This window comes from Anabrus simplex, chromosome 6 (assembly GCF_040414725.1).
Source record: "Anabrus simplex isolate iqAnaSimp1 chromosome 6, ASM4041472v1, whole genome shotgun sequence".
Lineage (NCBI taxonomy): Eukaryota > Metazoa > Arthropoda > Insecta > Orthoptera > Tettigoniidae > Anabrus > Anabrus simplex.
The window spans coordinates 153,306,535-153,333,430 of record NC_090270.1 but is presented as its reverse complement, the minus strand read 5'-3'; the positions used below and the strand labels follow the sequence as shown (position 1 = coordinate 153,333,430).

General features: G+C 38.9%; 1 protein-coding gene and 1 long non-coding RNA gene across 2 annotated transcripts in view; one reads left to right on the top strand and one right to left on the bottom strand.

Moving 5' to 3' along the window:
• LOC136876222 (esterase E4) overlaps positions 1–26,896 on the top strand; it is a 118,778-nt gene that overhangs the window by 55,488 nt on the left and 36,394 nt on the right. Inside the window, exon 6 of the mRNA XM_067149990.2 lies at positions 7,908–8,085. Coding sequence (XP_067006091.1) covers positions 7,908–8,085 — 178 coding nt within the window. The remainder of the gene's footprint in view (positions 1–7,907; positions 8,086–26,896) is intronic.
• Positions 13,062–26,896, bottom strand: part of LOC136876223 (uncharacterized) — a 55,106-nt gene continuing 41,271 nt past the window's right edge. The window contains exon 3 of the long non-coding RNA XR_010860554.2: positions 13,062–14,401. This is a non-coding gene — a long non-coding RNA (uncharacterized lncRNA). The remainder of the gene's footprint in view (positions 14,402–26,896) is intronic.

The following is a 26,896-nucleotide window of genomic DNA, read 5'->3' as shown; positions in this document are numbered from 1 at the left end:
ACAAAGTCAGTTGACGACACGGCATAAGGGAGGATGCTAAACACAACACAACCAACTATGAGGTAAATAATTTTATATATCCTTATACACCTCACCAATATACATTCTTACAAGGTTCTCTCCTTTAAAATACTACCCTTCTTACTTAATTTCTTTCTCGTTTCAGACTTATTTCAACTTTAAATTCAACTTCAACTACGGTTGTTTTCAAGAGTTCCCCCGACAATCATATTTTAAGAAAATCTTTTGTATTCTTAGTTTTACCTTCAAGATTCAACAAGTACATACTTCTCTAGCCTCTAGTTGATTTTATTCATTAACTTGGACATTGACTTGTTGGAAAATTTTAACCCAACATGAATGAACATTTTATCTCATCATCATTTTCATAATTATCACAAGTGTTTTATTTGTCTTGTCAATTTTTGTTAAATCTTTTAGCTGAAGATGTTCCATAATTGGAATGAAACATGTTCTATTTAGTATTATACTCAGAGATTAAGCTGGATTATGTTATGTAAATAATAAACTAGCTATAAGAAATTAACAAGTATTGGAAGCTGGGAATCTCCTTGTAACATAACCTTAGTTGTGTTGAGCAAATACGGGACAAAATATGAGTTTTATAAGCTGTAACCCTGAAGATGGTTTTCTGTGGTTTCCCATTTTCAGACCAGGGAAATTCTGGGGCTGTACCTTAATTAAGGTAATGGTTGCTTCCTTCCCCCTCATAGGCCCTTTCCTATCCCATCATTGCCATATGACCTATCTGTGTGGTATGATGCTGAGAAAATGATTTTAAAATCGCTTATATACGTGAATGAGAGGATTCATATTTTGAACACGTGCTGTACTGATGTAGTTAGATACTTGTTGCCTTCGTCACCTTGCATTTTATAATGACGTAGCTTGATGTTCAGGACATGTTTGTAGTTTTGGTATTGTTTGTTTTGCTGCAATGTGTTACAATGTTCTCAATGAAAGATACTTCATTGTTGTCTTGTATTCCAAAACAGGTATTTCAGGATGAGTTAAAGATCTTGGAAGAACCTGTACTTAATGAATTTCAGGTAGAAGGGAAAGTTATTGGGGCTTCGATGTGGAAAGTGTCATGTATTAGAAGGCACAGATTAGTTTCATTCTTACATCATTACCTACAGAGAATTGTTTATTTGGTTTATGTACATCTAGGAAACAAATGGAGAGCAGTGACTTACCTTGAAAGAATGCATGGCTAGAAGACACTCAAAAGTTCCAAAATGTTTGGCTAGAGCCTTAGTCATTGGAGGATAGAATAAGAAGGTAGTGGTCATTGTTGATGAGTAGATGCTGTTATGAGGTAAAGGGAGTGGGGACACAGACAGACTAGGGAATGGAAGAAAGGAGCAGTTATCTAATGTTAAAGGCCAGGTGCTTCCCTGACCTGAGTACCAGCTGACTCCAGCTTCACAATCTCTATGGGTGAGAGGGTGGGAAGTTAGGGGTAAATGTTCCTGGACTTAAAAAAAAAAAAAAAAACAGAAACTGGGTAGTGGTGATGACAGTATAAGAAGCTGGAAGCCAACTAAGGACGACATAAAATTGTTAGTGTTAAAATGTAGGAGTACATACAGAAAGGAATAGAATTAAGTAATTTAATATATACACTGTCTAACAAAAAAAGTCAAGTACCCAGAAGGAGTGGTCCAATATTATCCCATTGTGGTACACACGCATACCATTGATGTGTGAGTAAATGATTAGATTTACAAGGATCTGTAATGTGTAGAACGCCCAACAGAGTGCATTCGTGATGGCACTGTTCTGTTGTTGACAAGTTGTTACCAGTCAACTGTTGTGAGTCAGACAGTTAAGCAAGGACTACGTACAGTACAAAGTACCCACAATGCCTCGCAGATGTGTTAGACAGCTTATCCACTAACTGACAGCATTTGACAGTGGCCGTATTGTGGGTCTGCATGAGGCTGGTTGGTCGTATCGTTCAACTGTCAGTCATGTGGGCCATTCAGATGTCACAGCAGCCCGATGTTGGACTCAGTGGGTACATGAAGGCACCCAGTCATGTTGTGCAGGTAGGACCGTAATATGGTGTTCCTAACATGTACTGGAGACTCTACAATATCCTGTGAGTTCGTACACAGTGTCTCAACAACTCACATCTGCTGGATTGGGGTCCTACTATCCAATGTGTTGGTTGCCATTGACACCAGAACACCAACGCCTGCATTTGGAGTGGTGCCTTGCCTGGGAGGCATGGGCAAAGGACGACTGGCATCGCATCATGTTCAGTTATGAGTTCCACTTCTCCATAACCTCTGATAACCATCGTGTGTGGGTTTGGCAGTATCGAGGGCAGAGGGCAGATCCTGCCCATATTGTGGAAAGACACACAGGCGTAATCCCTGGCATCTTGGTGTGGGGAGCCATAGGATATGCGTTCAGGTCACCTAAAATTATACAGTGCCTCATAAACTGCAAGTGAACTCTTGAAGTACTTACTCCGTACTACATTTAAGTGTGTATTTGATTCTTCTTCGCACACAGTGCTCTCTAACATATATGTCTTAATAATGTACTTGATTTACGACTTCTTCATAGGCACGCATTACTGATACTTAAAATTATACAGTGCCTCATAAACTACAACTAAAAATACGTATTTGACTTTAGACTTCTACCTAACTTTGAAATCTCAATGCACATTGCTCCCTTATGTGTTATAGTGCTCCATAAATTGCATCTAACAGCATCATCTAAACTTCATTTTTACCTGTGCATCTTATTTGTGTTTTTTTAGCGATATTTCAATGCACAGTGCTCCTTAAAGATTTTAGTGCTTCACTAGCAGAAACTAAATAGAACATTTTATTTTTCTATGCATTGTTTTACACTTATTTGAAATTCTTATCTCTTAATAATACATCTGTATTGGTGTAACATAAAGCCAATTGTAAAAAATAAATAAAAAACCTGTAATTACAGGTAAGGCTATTTGCAGATTATGTTATACTGTATAGGGCTGTAAACAAGTATACAGGGTTGTGAGTGACTACAGAAAGACCTTGACAATGTTGCGATATAGACAGCTGACCATGGTAAGATAGTAAGGAAGCCAAGTTGTTAGCGGAGAGATGGCATGAAATGACAATAGTTGATGAATTATATGAAATTTATTTTATTTTATTGGTCCATATTGATGACTGACTACTTTGTATTGAATAGGTAGACCTGCCCATCATGTTGAAATTAGTTGATGAACAAGCTTGAGTAGAGCTTTTAAAAGTAGGAAGATATGAAGATAAGGTTGGAATTCAACAGGACAAATTGGGGCAAATATTCATTTATAGGATGAGGAATAAGGGACAGGAATAACTTATCAGGGGAAATGTCTGATTAATTTCCAAGTTCTTTGAAAATATTTAAGAAAAGGCTACATAAACAATTGATTGGGAATCTGCCACCTGGGTATGTCCTAAATGTAGTTGGTTGGTCGGTTGGTGCCAGGTGTGAATGGGGACAGGAAGATCCATGTTAGAGGTTTTGCAAGTACTACAGTGACTACATGTTCATTTGGCTGAAGTGTTGATAATTAAGCCAGTGTAGAAAACTGGGCAGAGTTTTCATTGAAGCTGTTAGCTGATGTTGGATGAAGTGCAGTTATGACGACCTTGTCTGGTGTAAGACTTATTGGTCATGCTGCTGGTGAAAATGGAGCTTGGTGTATGGAGATGACAGTCTTATAGCAGCTGTGTTCACAGGGAAAGAACTGAAAGAGGGTGGGATATGGTGTGGTTCATAGCTAGCAAGAATTTTTTCAGGTTAGGTAGACGTCTGAATGTGACTGTGGGGTTTTTCAGAAGAAGATCACGGGATTATGGGGAAGATGAAAAAAGACCCTTACGATAGGTGGTTATGAAGGAAACAGGGTTAGGTCATTTATGGAATCTGGGGACAAGGTTCATGATTTCAAAGAGCTGGCAGTCAACCAGTTGGGTGGTGTAAACCCTGCAAGTAAAGGCCTTTCTCAGGTTGTCATTGTAGGAGACACAGGCTTTAAGGGTTGAACACATCCATAATAATACCAGTTTATAAAGGAAAGGGTGATAAAAGGAAACCTGAGAACTACAGGGCAGTCAGCCTGACTGGTATAGTTAGTAAAATACTGGAGAGTTTAATAGCATAATATATTAGAGGGGTATGTGACGATAAAAATTTGGTTCATGAGGAGCCAGTATGGATTTAGAAATAAATTTTCTTGTGAGGCACAACTGGTGGAATTTCAGCAGGACATATCAAATCAGTTGGGTTCAGGAGGCCAGTTGGACTGCATAGCCATAGACCTTTCCAAGGCATTTGACAGAGTGGAACATGGAATATTATTAAAGAAACTGGAGGGAATAGGATTGGACATAAGGGTTATAGATTGGAAAAAAACATTTCTAAATTCAAGGGTTAAAAAAGTCAAAGTAAGAAACCATGTATCACAGGAAGAGAAGGTTTGGAAGGGAATTCCACAGGGTAGTATAATCAGCCCATTATTATTCTACATATATGCAAATGATTTAGGGAACAATAATACATCAAAGATTGTATGCAGATGATATAATTGTTTATAGGGAAATGAATAACATAGAGGATTGTACAGAATTACAAAGGGACCTTGACAGTATCCAACAATGGATTGAAGAGAATAATATGAAGATTAATGGAGGAAAATTAATTGTCACAACATTTACAAACAGGAGCTTAAAACTGAATTTAAATATACTTTGTATAAGGTAATTGCCCCTAAAGATGGCAAGTGCAAATACTTAGGTGTGAGATTTGAAAGTAATTTGCACTGGGAGGATCATGTTGATGATATTGTTGGGAAAGCATACAGATCGTTACATGTCATAACGAGGCTACTTAAAGGATGCAACAAAGAATTAAAAGAAAGAAGTTACTTAAATATGGTTCGTCCATTATTCGAATATGCAAATAGTGTTTGGGATCCTCACCAGGAATATCTAATAAAAGAAATAGATGGTGTGCAGAGGAAAGCAGCAGGATTTGTAACGGGATTTCAGGAGAAAAAGTAGTATATGTTAGAGAAACTTGGGTGGGAATCTTTACGTAAGAGAAGGGGAAAACTAGACTTATAGGATTATATAGAGCCTATACAGGAGAGGAAGCATGGGGGGAAATCCGTGAGAGGCTTCAGTTGGAAAATAATTATTTTGGCAGGGCTGATCACAAATATAAAATTAGACAGGATTTTAGCAGGAATGATTGGGGTAAATTTTCATTCATTGGGAAGGGTGTGAAGGAGTGGAACAGTTTACCTGGGGAAGTGTTTGATCCTTTTCCAAAATCTGTACAGATATTCAAGAAAATAATAAACAGCAAAAGAGAAAAGAAATGTTAAAGGGCATTCGACATGTGTAGGTTATTGTAAATAAAGTGTTTTTGTGAATAAATTAATTCCATCCCCTTGTCTATGGAGACTGGACAGCTGATGTAGTGGACTGCCTGTAGGGGTGAAGTACAGTGGGGACTTTGAGGGCCATGGGACCACTACGGTAGCTGTGAAGGCCCTTCAGGAACAATGAAAAGCAGTGGCAAAAGAGGCTCTAGTTAAGACACAGCAGGTTGTTATGCACATTAAGGGTTAAGAAAAAGTAATGTACTGTAATGGGCAAATATTATTTAACATTAGCGTTGGAATGTTTTTCCTTTACATTTTATATTCAACAATGTAATTTATTTCATATTTATTCATTATATATTAGCATGTTATTTTACTTATACTTCAAACATTGACTATGGCTTTAAGTCATCAGCTGTCACTTATAATTATATGACACCTCCATCTTTAAGTGTACTACCTAAGAATCTACTAGTTTTTTAAATATCATTTGAATGTATTGTATATCTTCACTGTAATGTTTTTTTATAAGCTTTCCACTATGTGTTGGATATCTGGTATTGACTAAGGCTTCAAGCCATCTTCGTGTTACTGTACCATCAAATGACATCCTATTCATCAAGTGAATTACACATGAGTTTATCATTATATTAGATTTTTAGTTATTCATGAACATTTTTACAATAACTGTAAATTTTTTTATCTCACCTACAATCATTATCAAACACATTTTAGGATAATTTCAACCTGTTGCCTGACAAAAATAATAAGGTTTTGATAGTGACTGAAGATGCCTCACAGTAAGAGGTGAAACATGTCTCACATTTAAAAATTGTTTTAAGTTAAATGCAAACATCTTGTATTGTATTGAATAGGTGGAAATAAATATTAAATATTTTCCTATATATATTTTATGACACTTTCAATATGGACGAAAAATGAATTTCATCACTTGTAACATACCACTTAATCAATCAGCTCGTCTCATTTCTCCCAAGTCTTCCCAGCTCAAACTTTGCGACATTTTTGTAATGCTACTCTTTTGTCAGAAATCACCCAGAACAAAGTGAGCTGCTTTTCTTTGGATTTTTTCCAGTTCTTGAATCAAGTAATCCTGGTGAGGGTCCCATACACTGGAACCATACTCTAGTTGGGGTCTTACCAGAGACTTATATGCCCTCTCCTTTACATCCTTACTACAACCCCTAAATACCCTCACAACCATGAACAGAGATCTGTACCCTTTATTAACAATCATATTTATGTGATTACCCCAATGAAGGTCTTTTCTTATATTAATACCTAGGTACTTACGATGATCCCGAAAAGGAACTTTCACCCCATCAACACAGTAATTAAAACTGAGAGGACTTATCGTATTTGTGAAACTCACAACCTGACTTTTAATCCTGTTTATCATCATACCATTGCCCACCGTCCATCTCACAACACTATCGAGGTCACCCTGCAGCCGCTCACAATCTTGTAACTTATTTATTACTCTGTACAAAATAACATCATCTGCAAACAGCCTTATCTGTGATTCCACTTCTTTACACATATCATTGATATATATAAGAAAACATAAAGGTCCAATAATACTGCCTTGAGGAATTCCCCTCTTAATTATTACAGGATCAGATCTCTGAGTTCTATTTCCTAGAAATATAGCCACCCATTCAGTCACTCTTTTTTCTAGTCCAATAGCACTCATTTTTGCCAGTAGTCTTCCATGATCTACCCTATCAAATGCCATAGACAGGTCAGTCGCAGTACAGACCAATTGACCTGAATCCAAGATATCTGCTATATCTTGCTGAAATCCTACAAGCTGAGCTTCAGTGGAATAACCTTTCCTAAACTCAAACTGCCTTCTGTCAAACCAGTTATTAATTTCACAAACATATCTAATATAATCAGAAAGAATACTTTCCCAAAGCTTACATGCAATGCATGTCAAACTGACTGGCCTCTAATTTTCAGCTGTATGTCTATCACCCTTTCCTTTATATACAGGGGCTACTATAGCAACTCTCCATTCATTTGGTATAGCTCCTTCAACCAAACAATAATCAAATAAGTATTTCAGATATGGTACTATATCCCAACCCATTGCCTTTATTATATCCCCAGAAATCTCATCATACACCAGCTTCAGTGCAATGCTTAACCACCAACATTCTAGCCAAACAAATGTGTGGCCACTGCAGCACTTGAAAAACCCCTAACATGGGTCTCCCTGTCCTCATTCACACCCGGACCATCAAACCACACTTGATAATTGTTTCGCTGTTTAACATTTACCCCTAACTTCCTTCCCTCTTGCCCTTAGAGATTCCAAAGTTGGACATCAACTGGTGCTCAGGTCTAGGGAAGCACTCAGTCTTAACATCAGATAACTGCTTCTTCTTTTCATTCACTGATCTCCATCTCTTTCCTACATGTATTGTATACATTTCACTCCTGCTCGATTTCTTACGTAAGTGTTTATTTTGTTTAGGAATGGAGTCACGATTTATCCTTTCCTTTTGTGCCTGTTGTGGAGCCAACCATTCCTAACATAAAGCCATTCCTCTATGACACTACAGAAAATCTCATCAATAATTTAAAATGGCCTCAGAATGAAATTCCTTGGATTATTGGAGTGGCATCACATGAAGGACTGCCACAAGCGCTGAGTAAGTTCTCTTCATAGTTTTAACCTTTTTGCATACAGAAGCAGTATTCTCAGCATGTGTAATTTTATAGAATGAGATATGATCAGTGAGAAATGAATATGTATTATTATATTATTTGTACAGTTGTTCAAAAAAAAAAAAAAAAAAGGAATGAGTGCAAGGTATTGCATAAGTAACTCACAGGTAGCCTTTTCTCATAAACAGGTGAACCTGAAGATATAATGTTTGTTGTGGGTATCCACAGTCTTGTACCTACATGGGAGGTGAATTATATTTTGATAATAATTAAAATATAAAATATGAAATGTAAGGAACATACGGAACATACAATAAAAATACCATGAACTCTTTTTTTTTAGCAGCCATGCAATCTTATATTTTCACTATACATTGTTGTACATTCCTCGTTTTCAAGCCTCCACGAATAATGATCCATTTACAGCTAAAACTGTAGCCTTTTCTGCACCCATAATCTTACCTCAAAATCTTCAAATGCTGAGTTTAAGCACTGTATCCTACATCTCCCTCTAGAGATGTGTCTATTGGTCTTCCTAATTAAGCCATCTTCATTCGTGACCCTACCAAAGAAGCCAGGATATGTGTAGCTTCATCCTCTGTGCTCATCCCAAGCTTACCTCTTCATTAAAAATACCTTCCTTTCACTAATCAAATGTTTATACTAACAATGAAGTTTGCTATTTTCATATTTGTATCTTCTAGGGTATGGAAAGGACATGTAGAGTTCAAATGGACTTCACTCCCATACAGAAATAAACTTGAAAACAAGAGCAATGTAGAGATCATTTATTTTGCAAGCACATTTTCTCTTTATAAAACACTGTTGATCATGTCTATGATATCATTTCATTAACTTTGCAAAACTTGGATTTTATCTCTCACTGTGCTATTATTCATTCTAAGTTCTTGGCAACAGGGAGAGTACTGTATGTTTATACACTCCCTGACAAAAGAAGTTAAGCACCCAGAAGGAGTGGTTGAAAGTGAGTGAAACTACAGTACATATGCTGAAAAAGCATGTGTCTATATTGAACTGATTACAATATGGGATGAAAGACACAAGGCCTTTGGCTGTTACAGATGGAATGTTGGCACCAGGTCAGTAGGGTGTCACACCCCGCCGTGGCCGCAATGCATGCCCTTATGCGGTTCAGAATGGTGTCAAACAGCCTTTGGATCCTCTCGTGGGGCAAGTTCATCCACACTTGTTGCAGCTGTCTCTCTATATCCGGCAGGTTGGTACTGGGACAGAGTCCCCTTCCAATGTTCTCCCACACGTGTTTAATGATGGAGAGGTCAGGGGATCTTGCTGGCCATGGGAGGATCTCAACATGCTCTAGGCATTCCACAGACACACATGCTGTGCGTGGACATTCATTATCTTGTTGGAACACTCTCCCAGGGTGCTGTGCCATAAGGAATAGAACGTGCGGATGCAGAATATCTGTGACATATCGCTGTGCCATCAAAGTCTGCCGAAGCACTATTAGAGGTGACCTGAATGCATATCCTATGGCTCCCCACACCACGATGCCAGGGATTATGCCTGTGTGTCTTTGCACAATATGGGCACGATCTGTCCTCTGCTCTCGACGTCGCCAAACCTGCACACAATGGTTATCGGAGGTTATGGAGAAGTGGGACTCATAACTGAACATGATGCGATACCAGTTGTCCTCTGTCCATGCCTCCCAGGCAAGTTAGAACATATCCCAAACAAATCCTGGAAGAAAGCTGAAGTAATTTCCTGGCTAAGAAATAAAAACGTAACATGTGACAAACGACCGTATTGCTGGAATTGGTGAAGACTCACAGGCCTTGGTTCGAGAAATATGTAATAGATGATTTAGCCAAACAAGCGGGCCACACTATACTCAGACTGCCCCTCTATCACTGTGAATTAAACCCAATAGAGATACTGTGGAGCCAGATCAAAAGTCATGTTACTAGCCTTAACACCACTTTCAAACTTTGTGTTATGTGTCAACATCTTGACACAGCATTTTGTGAGGTGACAGCTGATCAATGGTGGTGCGCGAAGAGAAAGCAATGTGGGATCTGGAAGTGCCATAGATACTGTAATTGAAAACATGGTTATCAATTTAGGAAAGGATTCTAGTGATGCAAGTAACAGCGAATCGTCCGATCTACAGAGAATCAAGCCTCTTGCAAGTTTGGATTAATGAAATAATGAAATGTCACATAAGTGGGCATACTGATTAATTTTTATGGCAAATATATTTTATAGCAATGATGATGTATTTTTGTTACCATATCTCAAATATGTTCATATATCTACATTCGTCAATTTTCATTTATGTTCATATTGACATCTTGTTGGAACACTCTCCCAGGGTGCTGTGCCATAAGAGATAGGACGTGTGGATGCAGAATGTCTATGACATATCGCTGTGCCATCAAAGTCTGCCGAAGCACTATTAGTGGTGACCTGAATGCATATCCTATGGTGCCAGGAATTACGCCTCTTGGAGTTATACAAAATGTTTGTTTGTCTACTTTATTCTTTCGTTGGAAATATTTTATGCATACCAGCCATGCTGGAGGAAAAGCAAGCCGTGATATCAGTTACATTATTCGTGTTTGAATACGTCGAGTGTTGACACAAAACTTCCTCATTGCTTGGTGAAATATAGTGTCAATGTGCAACTTTTCTAGCAAGTTGTAATAGTGACAAGGCTGTTTATTACAGCTGTATGTCAGCTAATGAAAGAGCAAGATATTAGTGACACCCTAAATGACATTCGAACCATGAATTGGAGAGTGAACCTTTGAACGTTACGTCTGATAAGAAATACATCAGCTTTTATAAAGAAATACATCAACTTTCAGATATTGCCACAGATACTTAAATCTTATATTCGGATGGTACGACTTGGGCAATTGGTATAGTGAATGATGTCATAGTTGGTAGACATTCACACCATAATGTGTTCAAAGATTGCCATTGCCCCACTCCACATGTAAAACACTATGTGAATGAGACTCCCATCAGTGCTTGGCAATTGATGATCACTGACAAACTACTGAAATATAATGTGGCATGCACTGAGGTAAACTTTGGAAATTGAAGAACTGGAAACAATTTTATATATACTGTACATCCGTGGTGTCATAGGAGCAAAGAGCTTAGAACTGGATTGGCTATGGTCAGTGGAGTGTTCTTTTTGTAAAGGCGATGATACCACGTGACAGATTCAGTGAAATAATATGATATTTGAGATTTGATGTTTAATCTACAAGATCCAAAAGGATAAAATAAGATTGATTTGGTATAATTTTATTGCAAATGAACAATGTAGCTATATAACTATTGATGAGCAACTCTTTCCTTCTAAATTGTGCTGCAAATTTACACAGTTTATGACCTCAAAACCAGATAAATACTGACAGAAGTATGTTGTGAATGCTTTCCTTTATCCTGGAAGAGATAACACTAGATCCAGTAGTGAGTGTCTTGGTGACTTTGTCGTAAAGAAACTGATGGGACCTTATATGTACAAAGGAAGAAATATCACATGCAACAGTTTCTTTACCTCCTTGTCTCTAGTTGAAACTTTGAAAACCAATTCAATTACTCTTGTTGGTACTATGAATAGAGCTTGTATGGAGGTACCAGTCTCTGTCAAAAAGAGGCAAAGAAAAAGTTGTGTACCATAGCATTGCTGAAGACCAATGATGCTACACTAAAGATCTATGAATAAAAATGTTCTTGTTCTGAGTACTATGCATCCAGATGTTCAAATTGAGGGTGGTGAAAAGAAGAAACCAGACACTGTAACTTTTTATAACGGATTTAAAAATGGAGTTGATGTCGTTGATCAGTGAAAGTACCATCCAGGTGATGGCCAGTTCACACATTTTATAATTTAATGGATTTAGCAGGATTAAATTTGTTAGTGGTGTACAATGCACTAAATGAGACTAAAGTTCAAAGTAGAGAATTAATTCTGCAGCCAGGGGAGGAATTAGCTGAAACTTATGTAGTAGGTAGCCGGGCTGAGTGGCACAGACGGTTGAGGTGCTGGCTTTCTGACCCCAACTTGGCAGGTTTGATCCTGGCTCTGTCTGGTGGTATTTGAAGGTAGTCAGATATGTCAGCCTCATGTTGGTAGATTTACTGGCACGGGAAAGAATGCCTGTGGGACAACATTCTGGTATCTCAGTTTCTCTGAAAAGTGTCAAAAGTAGTTAGTGGAATGTAAAAACAATAACATTGTTATTATTATTATTATTATTATTATTATTATTATTATTATTATTATTATTATTATTATTATTATTATTATTATTATCATTATCATTATTAATGTTGTTGTTTTTGATACCAAGATGCCTGAATTTTGTCTTGTAATAGTTCTTTTTACATTCCAGGAAATCTAACAACACAAGGCTGGTACATATGAGCACCTTAAAAAATCACCAGACTGAACTAGAATTTTAACTGCCAACTTGAGCTCAGAAGGCTAGCATTTTACTGTCTGAATTACTCCTCAGCCTGGCTGTATGAATTGTTCTTCCTCTCTATTTGTACTTTGTTGTTATTATTGTTCACACAATCAGTCCATGATTGGTTTGATGCAGCCCTTTCTCGTGTCTGTGTCTACACTTCCATGACTGCATCCAAATTTATCTTTGATTCATTAGTGTATGTTACATCTGCAGATTCAAAAGGAGGCAGGATACTTGCAACCCTGTCCCAGTCCTTTATAAATAGTTGCTTTTCTGCTTCTTAAAACTTCAATTTGGTTTTTATGCAGCTAGTAGATCATTTTTCTTCCCCTGTACTAGATACCAATTGTCTTCAAAATTTCAAAGAGCTTAAAGCAATGATGTTATACAATGCTTTTTATATCCAGGGTTATTCAAAATGATTGTCGGGGTTACAAAAATTCATAACTCACAGTGCAATTGACATAGGAATATGAATCTTATTTTATTGTGTACTGTAACTCATAAAGTTATTTTGACATACATTACAAATGCTCGATATGTGCGCCTTGTGTCACTCTACACACAACTACTCGATAGTCCATCTCTTCCCGCACACGACTCAACATGGCAGCGGTGATGCTTTCGATGGCAGCTTGGATGCGCTGCTTCACTTCCTGAATATCCACCGGTAGAGGAGGAACAAATCCCTGATTTTTAACATATCCCCACAGGAAGAAATCGCATGGTGTAAGATTTGGTGAACGTGGTGGAAACGGTAAGAGCATCAGATCACCTTCCATTCTGCGTCCCATCCATTATTGTGCAAGTTCTTGGTTTAAAAATGCTCTACCCTCCCTGTGGAAATGAGGTGGTGCACCATCCTGTTGCAGCACGATATCATCCCTGTCGTCACTCAACTGGGGTAACAGCCATTCTGTGAGCATGTCCAGGTAATTCAGCCCTGTTACTGTCTGTTCATTGAAGAAGAATGGGCCATAGACCTTTGTGTTTGAAATGGCACAGAACAGATTCACCTTAGGAGAGTCTCGCACATATTCCACATAACAATGGGGGTTCGTTGCACCCCAAATGCGAACGTTTTGTTTGTTTACCTTTCCACTTACATGAAAAGTAGCTTCGTCACTGAAAACTACTCTGTCAAGAAAACCATCATCTTCTTCAATCCGTTCCTGCAGTGCCATGCAAAAGTTGAAACGTAGGGCTTTGTCACTAGCTGTTAGAGCTTGACGCAATTGTAGGCGATATCGCTTTACCTTTAGGCGCCTTCGTAACACACGCTATACTGTGGTTTGAAGAACTTTCAGTTCCCTGCTTCATCTCGTAGTTGATTTTTTAGGACTAATCCGATTCACAAGCGGGATGCCCACTGCTTTTCCCTTTGCACAAACAACCTATATCCACAAATTGTGCATACCATCTGCGAATAGAGTTGTCGGAAGGAGGCTCCTTCCCGTATTTTGTCCGAAAATGGCACTGGACTCTGGTAACGGATCGGTGTTGATCAAATTTAAGAGTACAAAAAGCTTTCTCCTTATCGCTAACCGCCATTTTGTTAAACACTGCTATTACTGCCATCTGGTGGTAACTTATGTACTACAGTTGATGCAAAACAAAACTTTGAGAGTTTGTCTAACCATTACTGAAATCACCGTCCAAGACTGACAACGATCATGACGCTACAGGATGTATTTCAAAAGGTATCGGCTATTAAAGATGCAATGCAGCATTTCCGCGTCCAACTCAAGGACGCAGCGCCAACCGGGAGGAGAAACTACAGCGGCTGGAGGAGGAGTTCTGTGCATTTCAAGAGAAAGTGTCCGGTGAACTGAAAGACATAAAAAACAATATTTTAAAAATAGAGGAAAAGCTGGACGAGCAAAGTGAATGGATGGACGAAGCGGAAGAATAAATGATATGAGATTATTGTACATTAAAATAAGATATTGGGTTAATATGATAATTTAAATTAAATTAAAAACATCCGTACTGTATTTACGAAGTAGAAGTAGCCTAAACATAGCTAGTAGTAACTGAATTTAACTTAGATGTAGTATTGCAAGGATACAATTAGCTGAATTTCATTTTAAAATTTTATTAAGCTTTCTAGTATTTTTACGTTTGTATTTCTTTCATTGTGTATTGAAATGAGTATGTCTTCAAATCTGTATTATGTAGGCAGTTCCTTTTTCTTTCTGTCATCTTTGCATGCATATATATTCATATTTTTTGTCTTAGAAATTAGTGTTATTTGTAGTTCTTAGTATTTTAAGTTAATCAGTGCCATTGTATTAACAAATAATAATGTGTGTGTGGTTAAGTGTAAGAAAGGGCCAACAGCCCTAACTTCGCCACAGAAAATAAAGGCTTTTATCTATCATCTAACAATAAAAATGGTACATTTTCCATGTTTAAAAAAATAAATTCACGGAACTCTGACAATCATTTAGAATAACCCTGTACAGTACAGTAAAACTTGCTCAGAGCAGAACTCAAATAAAATGGAAACTTGTCCACTACAGAATTTTTTTTTGGTCCCGAAAAAGCTTACGGCGTTAGAATGTTTTTAATTTTGTATAAAGTGGAATCTCCTAGTACAATATTTGTGCATTTCTGGTGCTGGTATGATCAATATCATTGTGTGGACAAACTGAAGCACATGTTTGGACATCCCTGCCATCGGATCACCTGCCTTTCTATTTCTTCACTGGGACACTTCAGGAATTTCTGTGATTGAAAGGTCAATAATCCATCTTCTAAAATAAACAGGTACAGTGATACACACGATGGAATGGATGAAGCGCTTGAAAATGTGTTGGCAATATCCGACTTTTGTCAAGCAAGAAACGTTTTCTGCAAATCAGGGAACTTTATCCGAAGTGATGATCAACTTATGACACATCACAATTTCGAATCAGCTACAGCACTTGTAGCAGTGAGAAAGGCCGAGAAAGAATAGGAGATACAAGACGGAGACGAGCAACAATTTAAAGATCAAAACAAGATTCGACCCCACAAACGTGCTCTACAGTGCATTTGTGCCATAAAGCAATTTGCCATTACACCTAACTCTTCTACACTTTTTTAAACTAATGTACTCAGGTCAGGAATGCATTCAGAAAGACTTTAGAAAGAAGAAGAAACAAGTTGTTTCTTCATTTGATCTGTTGAAGAAAGGTTAGTGTTGTGAAGTACTGTATAGAGTCTTGTGATGGGATTCGGAAAAAACTGTGGTCTCTTGAGATTTCGCTTTGGACAAGTTTTACTATATCTACAAATGCCATAAAAAGCCTCCGTGGCACAGGCAGCAGCGCATTGGCCTCTCACCGCTGGGTTCCATGGTTCAAATCCCGGTCACTCCATGTGAGATTTGTGCTAGACAAAGTGGAGGCGGGACAGGTTTTTCTCTGGGTACTCTGGGTTTCTCTGTCATCTTTCATTCCAGCAACACTCTCCAATATCATTTCATTCCATATGTCGGTCATTAATCATTGCCCCAGAGGAGTGTGACAGGCTTTGGCAGCCGGCACAATTCCTATACTCGCCGCAAGATGGAGGCTTCATTTATTCCATTCCTGATCCGGTCACTGACTGGATAACAGGTTGTAGGTTTTAATTTTTTTCACAAATGCCATACATGTGTGCTTGCACTTCTTTATTCAGTCTTCACAATGGGCAATTCTTGCAATCCAATACCGGTTTCTTAATCTAAGCCTGTTATAAAGTCAATATAAATTTTTCAGTCTGTTGAGGTATGAAATGCAAAATTTATAACACCTAACATAGCTGTAAAAGAACACATTAATAAAGAATAACATGTTTCACTTTAAAACAACTTCTTCACATTGTATCAAATCACTTTAAAACATGCATATATGTAAAATATTGTTTATGTTGTGTAAAATTGTCATTGATTATTAATGAAGGATGTAATTGGTTTTTAGGTCAATACCCCATTTACTGGTTTGATGCAGCTCTCGATGCCACCCTATCCTTGCTATTTTTTTATTATTTTTTTTTCTACACAACTACTACATCCTACATCTACTCTAGTCTGTTTGTCATATTCATAGCTTGGTCTATCCCTACTGTTCTTACCACCTATATTTCCCTCATAAACCAACTGCATTAAGCCCTGGGTGTCTTAAGCTGTGTTCTATCATTCTCTCTTTTCTTCTGGTCAACTTTTACCAAATCTTTCTTCTCTTACCAGTATCTCTTTATTCATGATTCAATCTACCCATTTCACCTTCATCATTCTTCTATACCCATTTCACCTTCATCATTCTTCTATAACACCACATTTCAAAGGCTTCTGTTCTATTTATTTCTGAACTAGTTATTGTCCATGTTTCACTTCCATACAATGCTGTGCTCCAGCTGAGAGTATTCTAAAATATCTTTCTAATTCCTATATCATGGTTTGAAGTGAGCACATTTTTCTTTACTTATGTTAGTCCACATTTTATGTCCTCCTTACTTCTACTATCATTAGTTACTCTACTACACAAGAAACATTTATTTTTACAATTTGCTTGCCTTGCACTGACACACATAGGTCCTATGGCAACAATGGGATAAGAAAGGGCTAAGAGTTGGAAGGAAGAGACCGTGGCCTTAATTAGGGTACAGACCCGATTTTTGCCTGGTGTGAAAATGGGAAAACACAGAAAACCATCTTCAGGGCTACCGACAGTGCGGATTGAACTGTCTCCCAAATGCAAGCTGATAGCTACGTGACCTTATCCGCATGACCTCTTGCTCTGTACACAAGAAATAATATTCATATACCTCTTTTAAGACCTAATATTTCCTATATAACATGACTTTGTTCAACTGCACTCTGTTACTTTTATTTTGGATTTATTTATTTTCATCTTGTACTCCTTCTCCAAGACTGCATCCCTACCGCTAAGCAATTTCTCCATATCTTCTTCAGACTCATATAGACTAACGATATCGTCAACAGATCTCAGAGTTTTGATTTCCTCTCCTTGGATTGTGATTCCCTTTCCAGATTCGTCTTTGATTTCATTTACTGCCTGTTATATATAAACTTTGAAAAGGAGAGGGCACAAACTGTAGCCATGCTGCACTCTGTTTGGGATTGCTGCTTCTTTTTTCATAGCCGTCGTTTCTTGCCACTGCAGACTGATTTTTGTACAGATTTTTGTACATCTTTCTTGGCATCGGATCCCGATCACCTTCAGAACCCCAAATTGTTTTGTCCAATCAACATTACTGAATGCCTTTCCTAGATCTATGAATGCCATGTACACGGGCTTTTCCTCCGTAAATCCATCTAATAAGATTTTTTTGTTATAATGGAAGCCATTTTTTTTCAGGTTCAACTTAGTTAATTTATAACTGTTAATTAATTTAATTTATGTATCTCTTTCAGGTATAATCTGTTAATAAATGTTTTCTTTCCACGTATTTACTAAATCTATACTGCTGTTTGGAGAAAGTGAAATACCAAGACCGAGAGCTGTCATCACAATGCAGTTTATTCCATAGATTAGGGACATGACAAGACACAAATGATTACAATTACAGACCTGTACATGCACAGTGACTGTGGAACTTCAGTACGTTGTAGCACCACCATGCGCTGCAATCAGAGCCGCTAGACGTTGTGGCATGGAATCAAAGAGCACCGCAATATGCTGCTGGGTAATATTCAGCCACGCGGTTTGTAGGCTCATCCACAAAGCATCAACAGTGGCTGCAGGAGGATCTGAACAACACTGTGGATGAAACTCTTCTATCCGTTATGGCCAAGCGGACAAGATGGCGGTCATCTCGCACTGTGGTCACATTATGTTGTCCAGTACGCTGTTGGTGCTGTGTATGGCCCTCTTCTCTCCACTGGTGCCACATACGTCTCACTGTTGAAGCAGCGTGCCTTGTACAAGCTGCAATGTCATGGAATGACAGACCCACCTCCCGGAGCCCAATAATTCTGCCCCATTCGAATGCACTCACATGCTGATATTCCACCCTGTGATGCCAGTGAGGCATAGTGGCACTTGGGTACACATTTCCGTTTCCACTTTGTATGATGGCTCTGCACTGACTGAGCATTGCGTAACGCTGGCCTGGCTGGTCATACACAGGAGGGCACTGTTGGGTCTGTGTGCACAGCATCTCTCTGCAATTTAAATCACTTATTATGGCTCCATTGTTGTACACGTCCTCTGATTTTGGCATGTTTCAGACCATTGCTTCTGAGTGTTTCACTTTCTCCAAACAGCAGTGTATGTTATACTGAGAAAGTTTTGATAGACTGAAGAACCTCACGGTTATAATATCCTCTAAGATCAGGATTGCTTCACGTGTTCCAACATTTCTTCTGAAACCAAACTGATCTTCTCCCAACTCAGTTTCAACTTATTTTTCCATTCTTGTGTAACTAATAGTGTTAAAATTTTTCAGTTATGAGATACTAAACTAATGGTGTGGTAGTTTCCACACTTGTCAGCACCTACTTTCTTGGGAATAGGTAAAACAATATTCTGTCTAAAATTGGCTCTTCTTCTGCATCATTCATCTTACACACCACAACTTGGTTTCTCCTAAGGCAGTCAGTACTTCTGAGGGTATATCATCAATTCCAGGAGTGCTCCCATTTAGGCCTGTTGAATTCTGACCTCAAAATTGGGTCATCAGGGACAATACCCTCTTCTTGTTCCAAAACCTTATCATTTGTTTTTTTTTCCCTTGATACAATTTTTGGATATGTTGCTGCCATCTTTCTGCCTTGTCTTCTTTCCCTTTCATCTGAGTTCTTAATTTTTATACACCTAGATTTCCTTTCTCTAAAGGTCTCCTCGATTTTTTTGGTATACAGCATCTATCTTTCCTACAACCATACAAATTTCAACATCCTTGCACTTCTCTCTCAGTCATTCTTCTTTAGCTGTCCTGCACTTTCTATCTACTTCATTTTTTTATTGCCTGAATTCTTTTCTGCCATCCTCATTTTATGCATTCTTGTACTTTTGCCATTTGTCAGTCAAGTCTAGTATCTCCCAAGTTATCCACTGATTTTTGCTTGATCTTACCTTTCATCAGCAGTCCTAGTGATCTCATTCTTCATGACTATCCACTTTTCATCTGTTGTGATTCCTTCAGCCTTTTCATTTAATCCTTGAGCAACATGTTCCTTGGAACAATCCCTCACACTCTTTTCTTTCAACTTATATAGATGCCATACTTTTTCTTTCCTTACTTCTTTCTATTTTTATAATTTTGCCTGGTGTGAAAATGGGAAACTATGGAAAACCATCTTCAGGGCTGCCAACAGTGTGGTTTGAATCCACTATCTCCCAAATTCAAGCCAATAGCTACGTGACACAACCCGTGCAGCCACCTGCTGGTTTTCCTTTTTTCTTTAATTTCTTCAACTTCAGAAGGCATTTTATGACCACCAATTTGTGGTTAGATTCATTGTCTGCTCCTGCAAAGGTCTTGTAATCCAACATCTGGTTTCTGAATCTCTACCCAATCATAATGATTGATACCTTCCAGTGTCTATGGTCTTGTCCATGTATATGGCCATCATTTGTAATGTTTGAACAGAGTGGTAGCAAGGGCTAAATTATTATTATTATTGCATACTAATGTACATAGATGAATTAAAAGGACAATTCGCATCTATATAGTTACTCTTTGCTATAGTCCACGATCGATCTTTCTCGTTTAGGACACATGGTTATATGGTATCTGTCACAGTGGTTATTACACAATGCACATACACATTCATTGTTTGGTTCATGAAACTTTTTGTTTTTACAAATTTTATGGTGAAAACCATGCACTGCCAATCTTGTAATTACATTTCTAAGTTCTTGATTTTCTTTTACCCATCTCCTGTCGATCATTGCATATGTGCTATAGAAGTCCAGAGGGATTTCTTCGCGCTTCTTCTCTCTTGTCTGCATCAGTTTTGTCGCTTGCTCAGTAGATGGCAGGGATAGTTTGTAACGTAAGTCCTCGATGTAGAATGTTTCTCTTGCCAATTCGTAAACAAGCCTGGAAGGTGTTGTTCTTGCCACTCCAAGTGCTCTTTTCAGATATCGGGCTTTTACTTTCTCCATTGAGTTTAGGTCTGAAAAAGATAGGTTTTCCCATATCAATTCTAATCCGTAGGTCAGCATTGGCGATATTTTAGCATTAAATAAGATCATAGCCGTCTGGAGGGATAGACTGGTTATGTTCTTTATGTCATATATTCCTCTTATAGCAGCTGTTATTCTTTCCTTTACGTGTATCCTGAATGAATTGCGTGTTGTTTGTAGGGTGATTCCTAGATATTTATAGTAGTTTACTGTCTGCAGTTCCTTCCCTCCTAAAGTCATTTTTTCCTCTGTTGCTAATCTTCCACCTTTCCGGAACACCATGTATTTTGTTTTGTTACTATTTATACTGAAGTCATTTTCTTCTGCCCAGTTATGTAAGTCATTTAGTGCTTCTTGTAATTCAAGTCTGTTTGAGGAACCTATGACCATGTCGTCTGCATACATATATAAAGATAATGAATTCGATTTTTTTAAGATCTTCACGATATCTGCGGTGGCGATGTTGAATAGGGTGGGGCTGATGGGATCCCCCTGTAGAACCCCATTTGTCTGCAGGATCTCTCTTGAAGTTGTTATTCCGTCCTTTATTTGTATTCTGTTGTAGGTCAGTATATTTCTTATGGCTGTTGTAACTACATTTCCTCCGTTTGTCATGGATTCCATTTTTGCTACGAGTTTGGTCCTATTCAACAAATCAAAGGCTTTTGTGTAGTCGATAAAGACGGTTCTGAATTTGCCTTTTGGATGTCTCAGCGCTTGGTCAATGTCATTAAGAAGATTACATACGGCCTGTAAGGTGGACCTTCCTTCTCTAAAGCCAAATTGTTGGTCTGGAATCAATGGATCTATTGTCTCCGTGAGACGTTTGTTGAGTAACTTTGTATAGATTTTAAATATGTTATTTTCAAGTGCTATACCACGGTAAGAATTCGGATTATTTGTATCCCCTGATCCCTTGTATAAGACTTTGATTGTCGACTTTCTCCAGCTATCTGGAATTTCTCCTGAGCTGAGGCATTTATTGAATAACTCTGTCCATATTTCAATTAACACTCCTGTTGATTCCTTTAACATCTCATTATAAATACCGTCTGGTCCTGCTGCCTTTTTGTTTTTTGTGTTTTTGATTATTGTTTCAACCTCTTCTGTTGTAATTTGGGAGGTCTTTTCCTCCTCATTCGGTGTCCTACTATCATGTGATTTGTTTGTCTGTCTTTTATTTAAAATTCGAGAGAAGTGGCATTCCCAACTTTCCATTTGGATTTCATCTGATGTTCTGGTGACCTTTCTTCTAAGTGCTATGTAGGGGTCCTTGCGTGCTTCATCTGCTTCTCTTAGTGCTTCTTTTTCTATAAATTGTGATTTCTTGCTTTTCAAGAGCATCTTGTATTCCTTTCTCTTCCTAGCATATTCCTCTAGGTCATCTTTTACATTTTTGAGTCTTGCTTTGTGTAGGGCATCTAACGTTTTTCTTCGGTGTTGGTAGCACTCAGTGTCAAACCATGGTTTCGATTTCCTTATTTTGGCTGGTACCGTTGCTGCAATTATAGCATCTTGAATGGTAGTCATGGTGAGATTGATATCATTGTCTTTTAGGTGTCGCTTCGCGCTTTCTATAGCTTGTGTATTGTTTTGTAGTATTTCTAAGTTTATTTTCCTTGTTGTTTTATGTGAGTCAGGAAGTGTCTTTTCATCTATGTTTCTTACTAGTAGAAATCTGGTATGTATGGGGATATGTTTAGTGAGAGGTGTGTTTAAGGTATTCCATTTCCTTTTTTGGTTTTTAACTATGATCTTCTTTCCTCTATAAAAAACTAAGTCTATTGTGCTTGTTCCATTGTACGCTATATAGGTTATATCTTCGGCCTTATTGATGAGTTTAAAACCTTCCTCCTGTAGAATATTCAGTATAGTTGTTGTTTTGTTATTTGGTTTGTCAATTCTGCAGTTGAAATCTCCTGCAATAATTACGTTTTCTTCTGTTCTCACTTGTGATATAGCCCCTAATACCTGCTCCGCTGTATCTTCTATTGACGTGCCATATGTAATATACATCCCCACTACTGTAATGTCCGTGGATTTTACGATTGTCATGTTTTCTTCCTTTACTATCTCTTTAATTTTTCCTATGGTGTGTTTGAACATAAGGGATACACCTCCCTCCGGTCTGCCTAAAGCTTTTGGTTTAGCATAAGAGTGTGCTGTGTAGTATCCTGTGATGCCAAAAGGCTCCGTCAAAAAAGTTTCTGTAGCTATTATTACATCTTGTCCTATCCAAATATAATCTGGTGCTGTATTTACAATACTCTTTAACCCTTCCACATTCCAAAGTAGTATATCCAATGTCTTGCCTGTCGTCTTCTGGAATTCTCTCGGAGTCTCGTCTTTATTGCTTACGAAATCGATAAGTGCGGTAGGTTACTCCATTTGGCCAGAATTCTGGGTCAAAGACTATTTCCCGTTCTTCCATAGGTATGCCTATTTTAAACGCTTTGTTTGATCCTCGTGTGGGTAATTGTTCGCATTCGATTACTTTAGAGATGCCGTTGTTTGAGAGATGTTCTTTCAGATCTTCTTCTGTGATGTCATCCTTCAGTCTTCCCACGTACACCCATGCTGTCCTGGGTGCTGCTCTTAGTTTTCCTTTTTCTTTGCCTCCTGTGCCTTGTTGGGGGAGTCTTCTTGGTGATTCATATTGTCTTGTATCTCTTCTAGGAGAGGACAACCTGTGTTGGGCTGTTGCTGTAGGTTTTCCGAACTCAATCATACTCCTAGCATTTTCCGTGTTGTTGTTGGTATTCTTATGTTTTGTCCATTCTTCCTCCTTGTTGGTAATAGATGTTCTTTGCTTTAATCCCTCTGGGTCCTGTACTGGTTTATTCGAGACTTTTCCTAGTCCTGAAGCTAATATTTCTGCTTGTTGAAGTTGTGTTTCCAAGATAAGTGTCATTTTTTTCATCAACTCTTCACTCACTACTTCTAGTTTCTTTTTGATGTCGTCACATGTTTGTTTGTTTTCGAGTGTGGCTTGCCTGGCTTCATTGTTCTCTTGTATAGCAGAATTGAGCCCGTAGTTTTTTAGACGATGCCTACACGACCCGCACATCCACATGAGGGATCCATTATTTGATGATAGGGCCTTGAATTCCGTTACATTGACTGACGTGCATTTTCTGTGAAACCAGAGATTACATACTCCGTCGCAGCCAATAACACTATCTTCATTTGAGAATGCTGTATCGCATTTTGCACATTTGTTTTCTCTTTGATTGTCTCCCATTGTCTGCTTGATCTTTACAAACTCAAGAGGGCTGTGTCTTTGAAGCCTAACCCAATATAAGGAGCGCACCCAGTTCTCGTCACAAAGTAAGATGGCTTCCCTTTCAAAACTGAACTGTGTGATGTTAATATTCAACTAATATTTACTATACCACACTTTTATTCTTGTGAATAACACTTCCTCGAATTAAAATTCACTCTAGGAATTGAACTGGACACTAATAACTTCACCAAAACACTACAGCACTGAGTTTATAAGGTTTCAACACGCACCAATTGACAACCACCGCCGTCTCGATCCTTTCGCTATATTATATTATGATCAGTGCAGAATTCAACCAGCTGACTTCCTCTTTCATTCCTTTGTCCCAGTCCAAATTTTCCTACTGCATTATCTTCCCTTCGTTGGCCTACCACTTCGTTCCAGTCTCTCATCACAATTAGATTCTTGTCTCCTTTTACATATTGTATTAGATCTATCTCTTCATATATTCTTTCAATTTCTTCATCATCTGTTGAATTAGTAGGTATATACACTTGCAATATTGTGGTGTGAGCACTGTTTTTGTGTCTTTCTTAAGAAAAATAATCTGTTCACTACGCTGATCATAATCGCTTACATGCTACATCAAATCAAATCAAATCAAAATCAAAATCTCTTTATTTGCAAATGGTACACTAAAATACACTGACTGACAGAGCAAATGCAACACCAAGAAGGAGTGGTCAGAACTTTATGCCAATTGCAGGGTAGACTGACGTCACTGAGGTATGCTCATGATGTGAAATGCGCCGCTGTGCTGGGCACATAGCGAACGATAAATGGGACACGGCGTTGGCGAATGGCCCACTTTGTACCGTGATTTCTCAGCCGACAGTCATTGTAGAACATGTTGTCCTGTGCCACAGGACACGTGTATAGCTAAGAATGCCAGGCCGCCGTCAACGGAGGCATTTCCAGCAGACAGACGACTTTACGAGGGGTATGGTGATCGGGCTGATAAATTCACCTGTTATTGAATAGTATACTAATCGCAAAGAATAACATACGGTTAAAGGGCTGAGAAGGGCAGGTTGGTCGCTTCATCAAATCGCAGCCGATACCCATAGGGATGTGTCCACGGTGCAGCGCCTGTGGCGAAGATGGTTGGCGCAGGGACATGTGGCAGGTGCGAGGGGTCCAGGCGCAGCCCGAGTGACGTCAGCACGCGAGGATCGGCGCATCCGCCGCCAAGCGGTGGCAGCCCCGCACGCCACGTCAACCGCCATTCTTCAGCATGTGCAAGACACCCTGGCTGTTCCAATATCGACCAGAACAATTTCCCGTCGATTGGTTGAAGGAGGCCTGCACTCCCGGCGTCCGCTCAGAAGACTACCATTGACTCCACAGCATAGACGTGCACGCCTGGCATGGTGCCGGGCTAGAGCAACTTGGATGAGGGAATGGCGGAACATCGTGTTCTCCGATGAGTCACGCTTCTCTTCTGTCAGTGATAGTCACCGCAGACGAGTGTGGCGTCGGCGTGGAGAAAGGTCAAATCCGGCAGTAACTGTGGAGCGCCCTACCGCTAGACAACGCGGCATCATGGTTTGGGGCGCTATTGCGTATGATTCCACGTCACCTCTAGTGCGTATTCAAGGCACGTTAAATGCCCACCGCTACGTGCAGCATGTGCTGCGGCTGGTGGCACTCCCGTACCTTCAGGAGCTGCCCAATGCTCTGTTTCAGCAGGATAATGCCCGCCCACACACTGCTCGCATCTCCCAACAGGCTCTACGAGGTGTACAAATGCTTCCGTGGCCAGCGTACTCTCCGGATCTCTCACCAATCGAACATGTGTGGGATCTCATTGGACGCCGTTTGCAAACTCTGCCCCAGCCTCGTACGGACGACCAACTGTGGCAAATGGTTGACAGAGAATGGAGAACCATCCCTCAGGACACCATCCGCACTCTTATTGACTCTGTACCTCGACGTGTTTCTGCGTGCATCGCCGCTCGCGGTGGTCCTACATCCTACTGAGTCAATGCCGTGCGCATTGTGTAACCTGCATATCGGTTTGAAATAAACATCAATTATTCGTCCGTGCCGTCTCTGTTTTTTCCCCAACTTTCATCCCTTTCAAACCACTCCTTCTTGGTGTTGCATTTGCTCTGTCAGTCAGTGTACATTATTGTCAAGCACTAAATATTAAATTAACAAGAGAAGAAAATTTTCCTATAATACAATATTATACAATTTACGCTAACAATATTTTCTATTAAACACAGTTCATCCTTAATAAATTTATATTGTTTACAAAATTCTACTTTTATTTTCTCTGTTCCTGTTTATTATCTTCTTGAATATCTGTACAGATTTTGGAAAAGGATCAAACACTACCCCTGGTAAACTGTTCCACTCCTTCACACCCTTCCCAATGTAACTTTAATCTTTCCATTTCCCTTCTCAGATTCTCTAACCTACCATGATTCAAACTTCTAGCATTCCACACTCTGACTTACACAATGTCAGTATTCATCTCCTGATGATTGCCCCTCTCATTTAGCTCCCTAGCTCTATTTCATATGCAGGAGGAAGCCATCATCAGTACATGTCCTCAGGAGTTAGTTATGGCCATAGCTGTGTAACAGTATCAACATGGCTAATATTTGTTCTGGCTCAAACTGATAGAGATGAATGTTGCTTACATCCAATAGTAAGTTAAATAAGTCCACTAACAATGGCAACAGAAGAACACGGCAGTAGCAGATGGAGTGTGGGAAAATACCGTGTGAGTTTATGCACAGTGTCACGGCTCAACAGTGCAATTACATCACGAGCAGTTACTACTTCCACACCTAACTTGAGAATGGTTGGATGTAGAGGCACCAGATTAACAGCATTGTTATTAAATTTCTAAATTTTATATTTAGCAATGAATAATCAGGTATGTATTTTTGTGTTGTGTTCTCCTTTAATA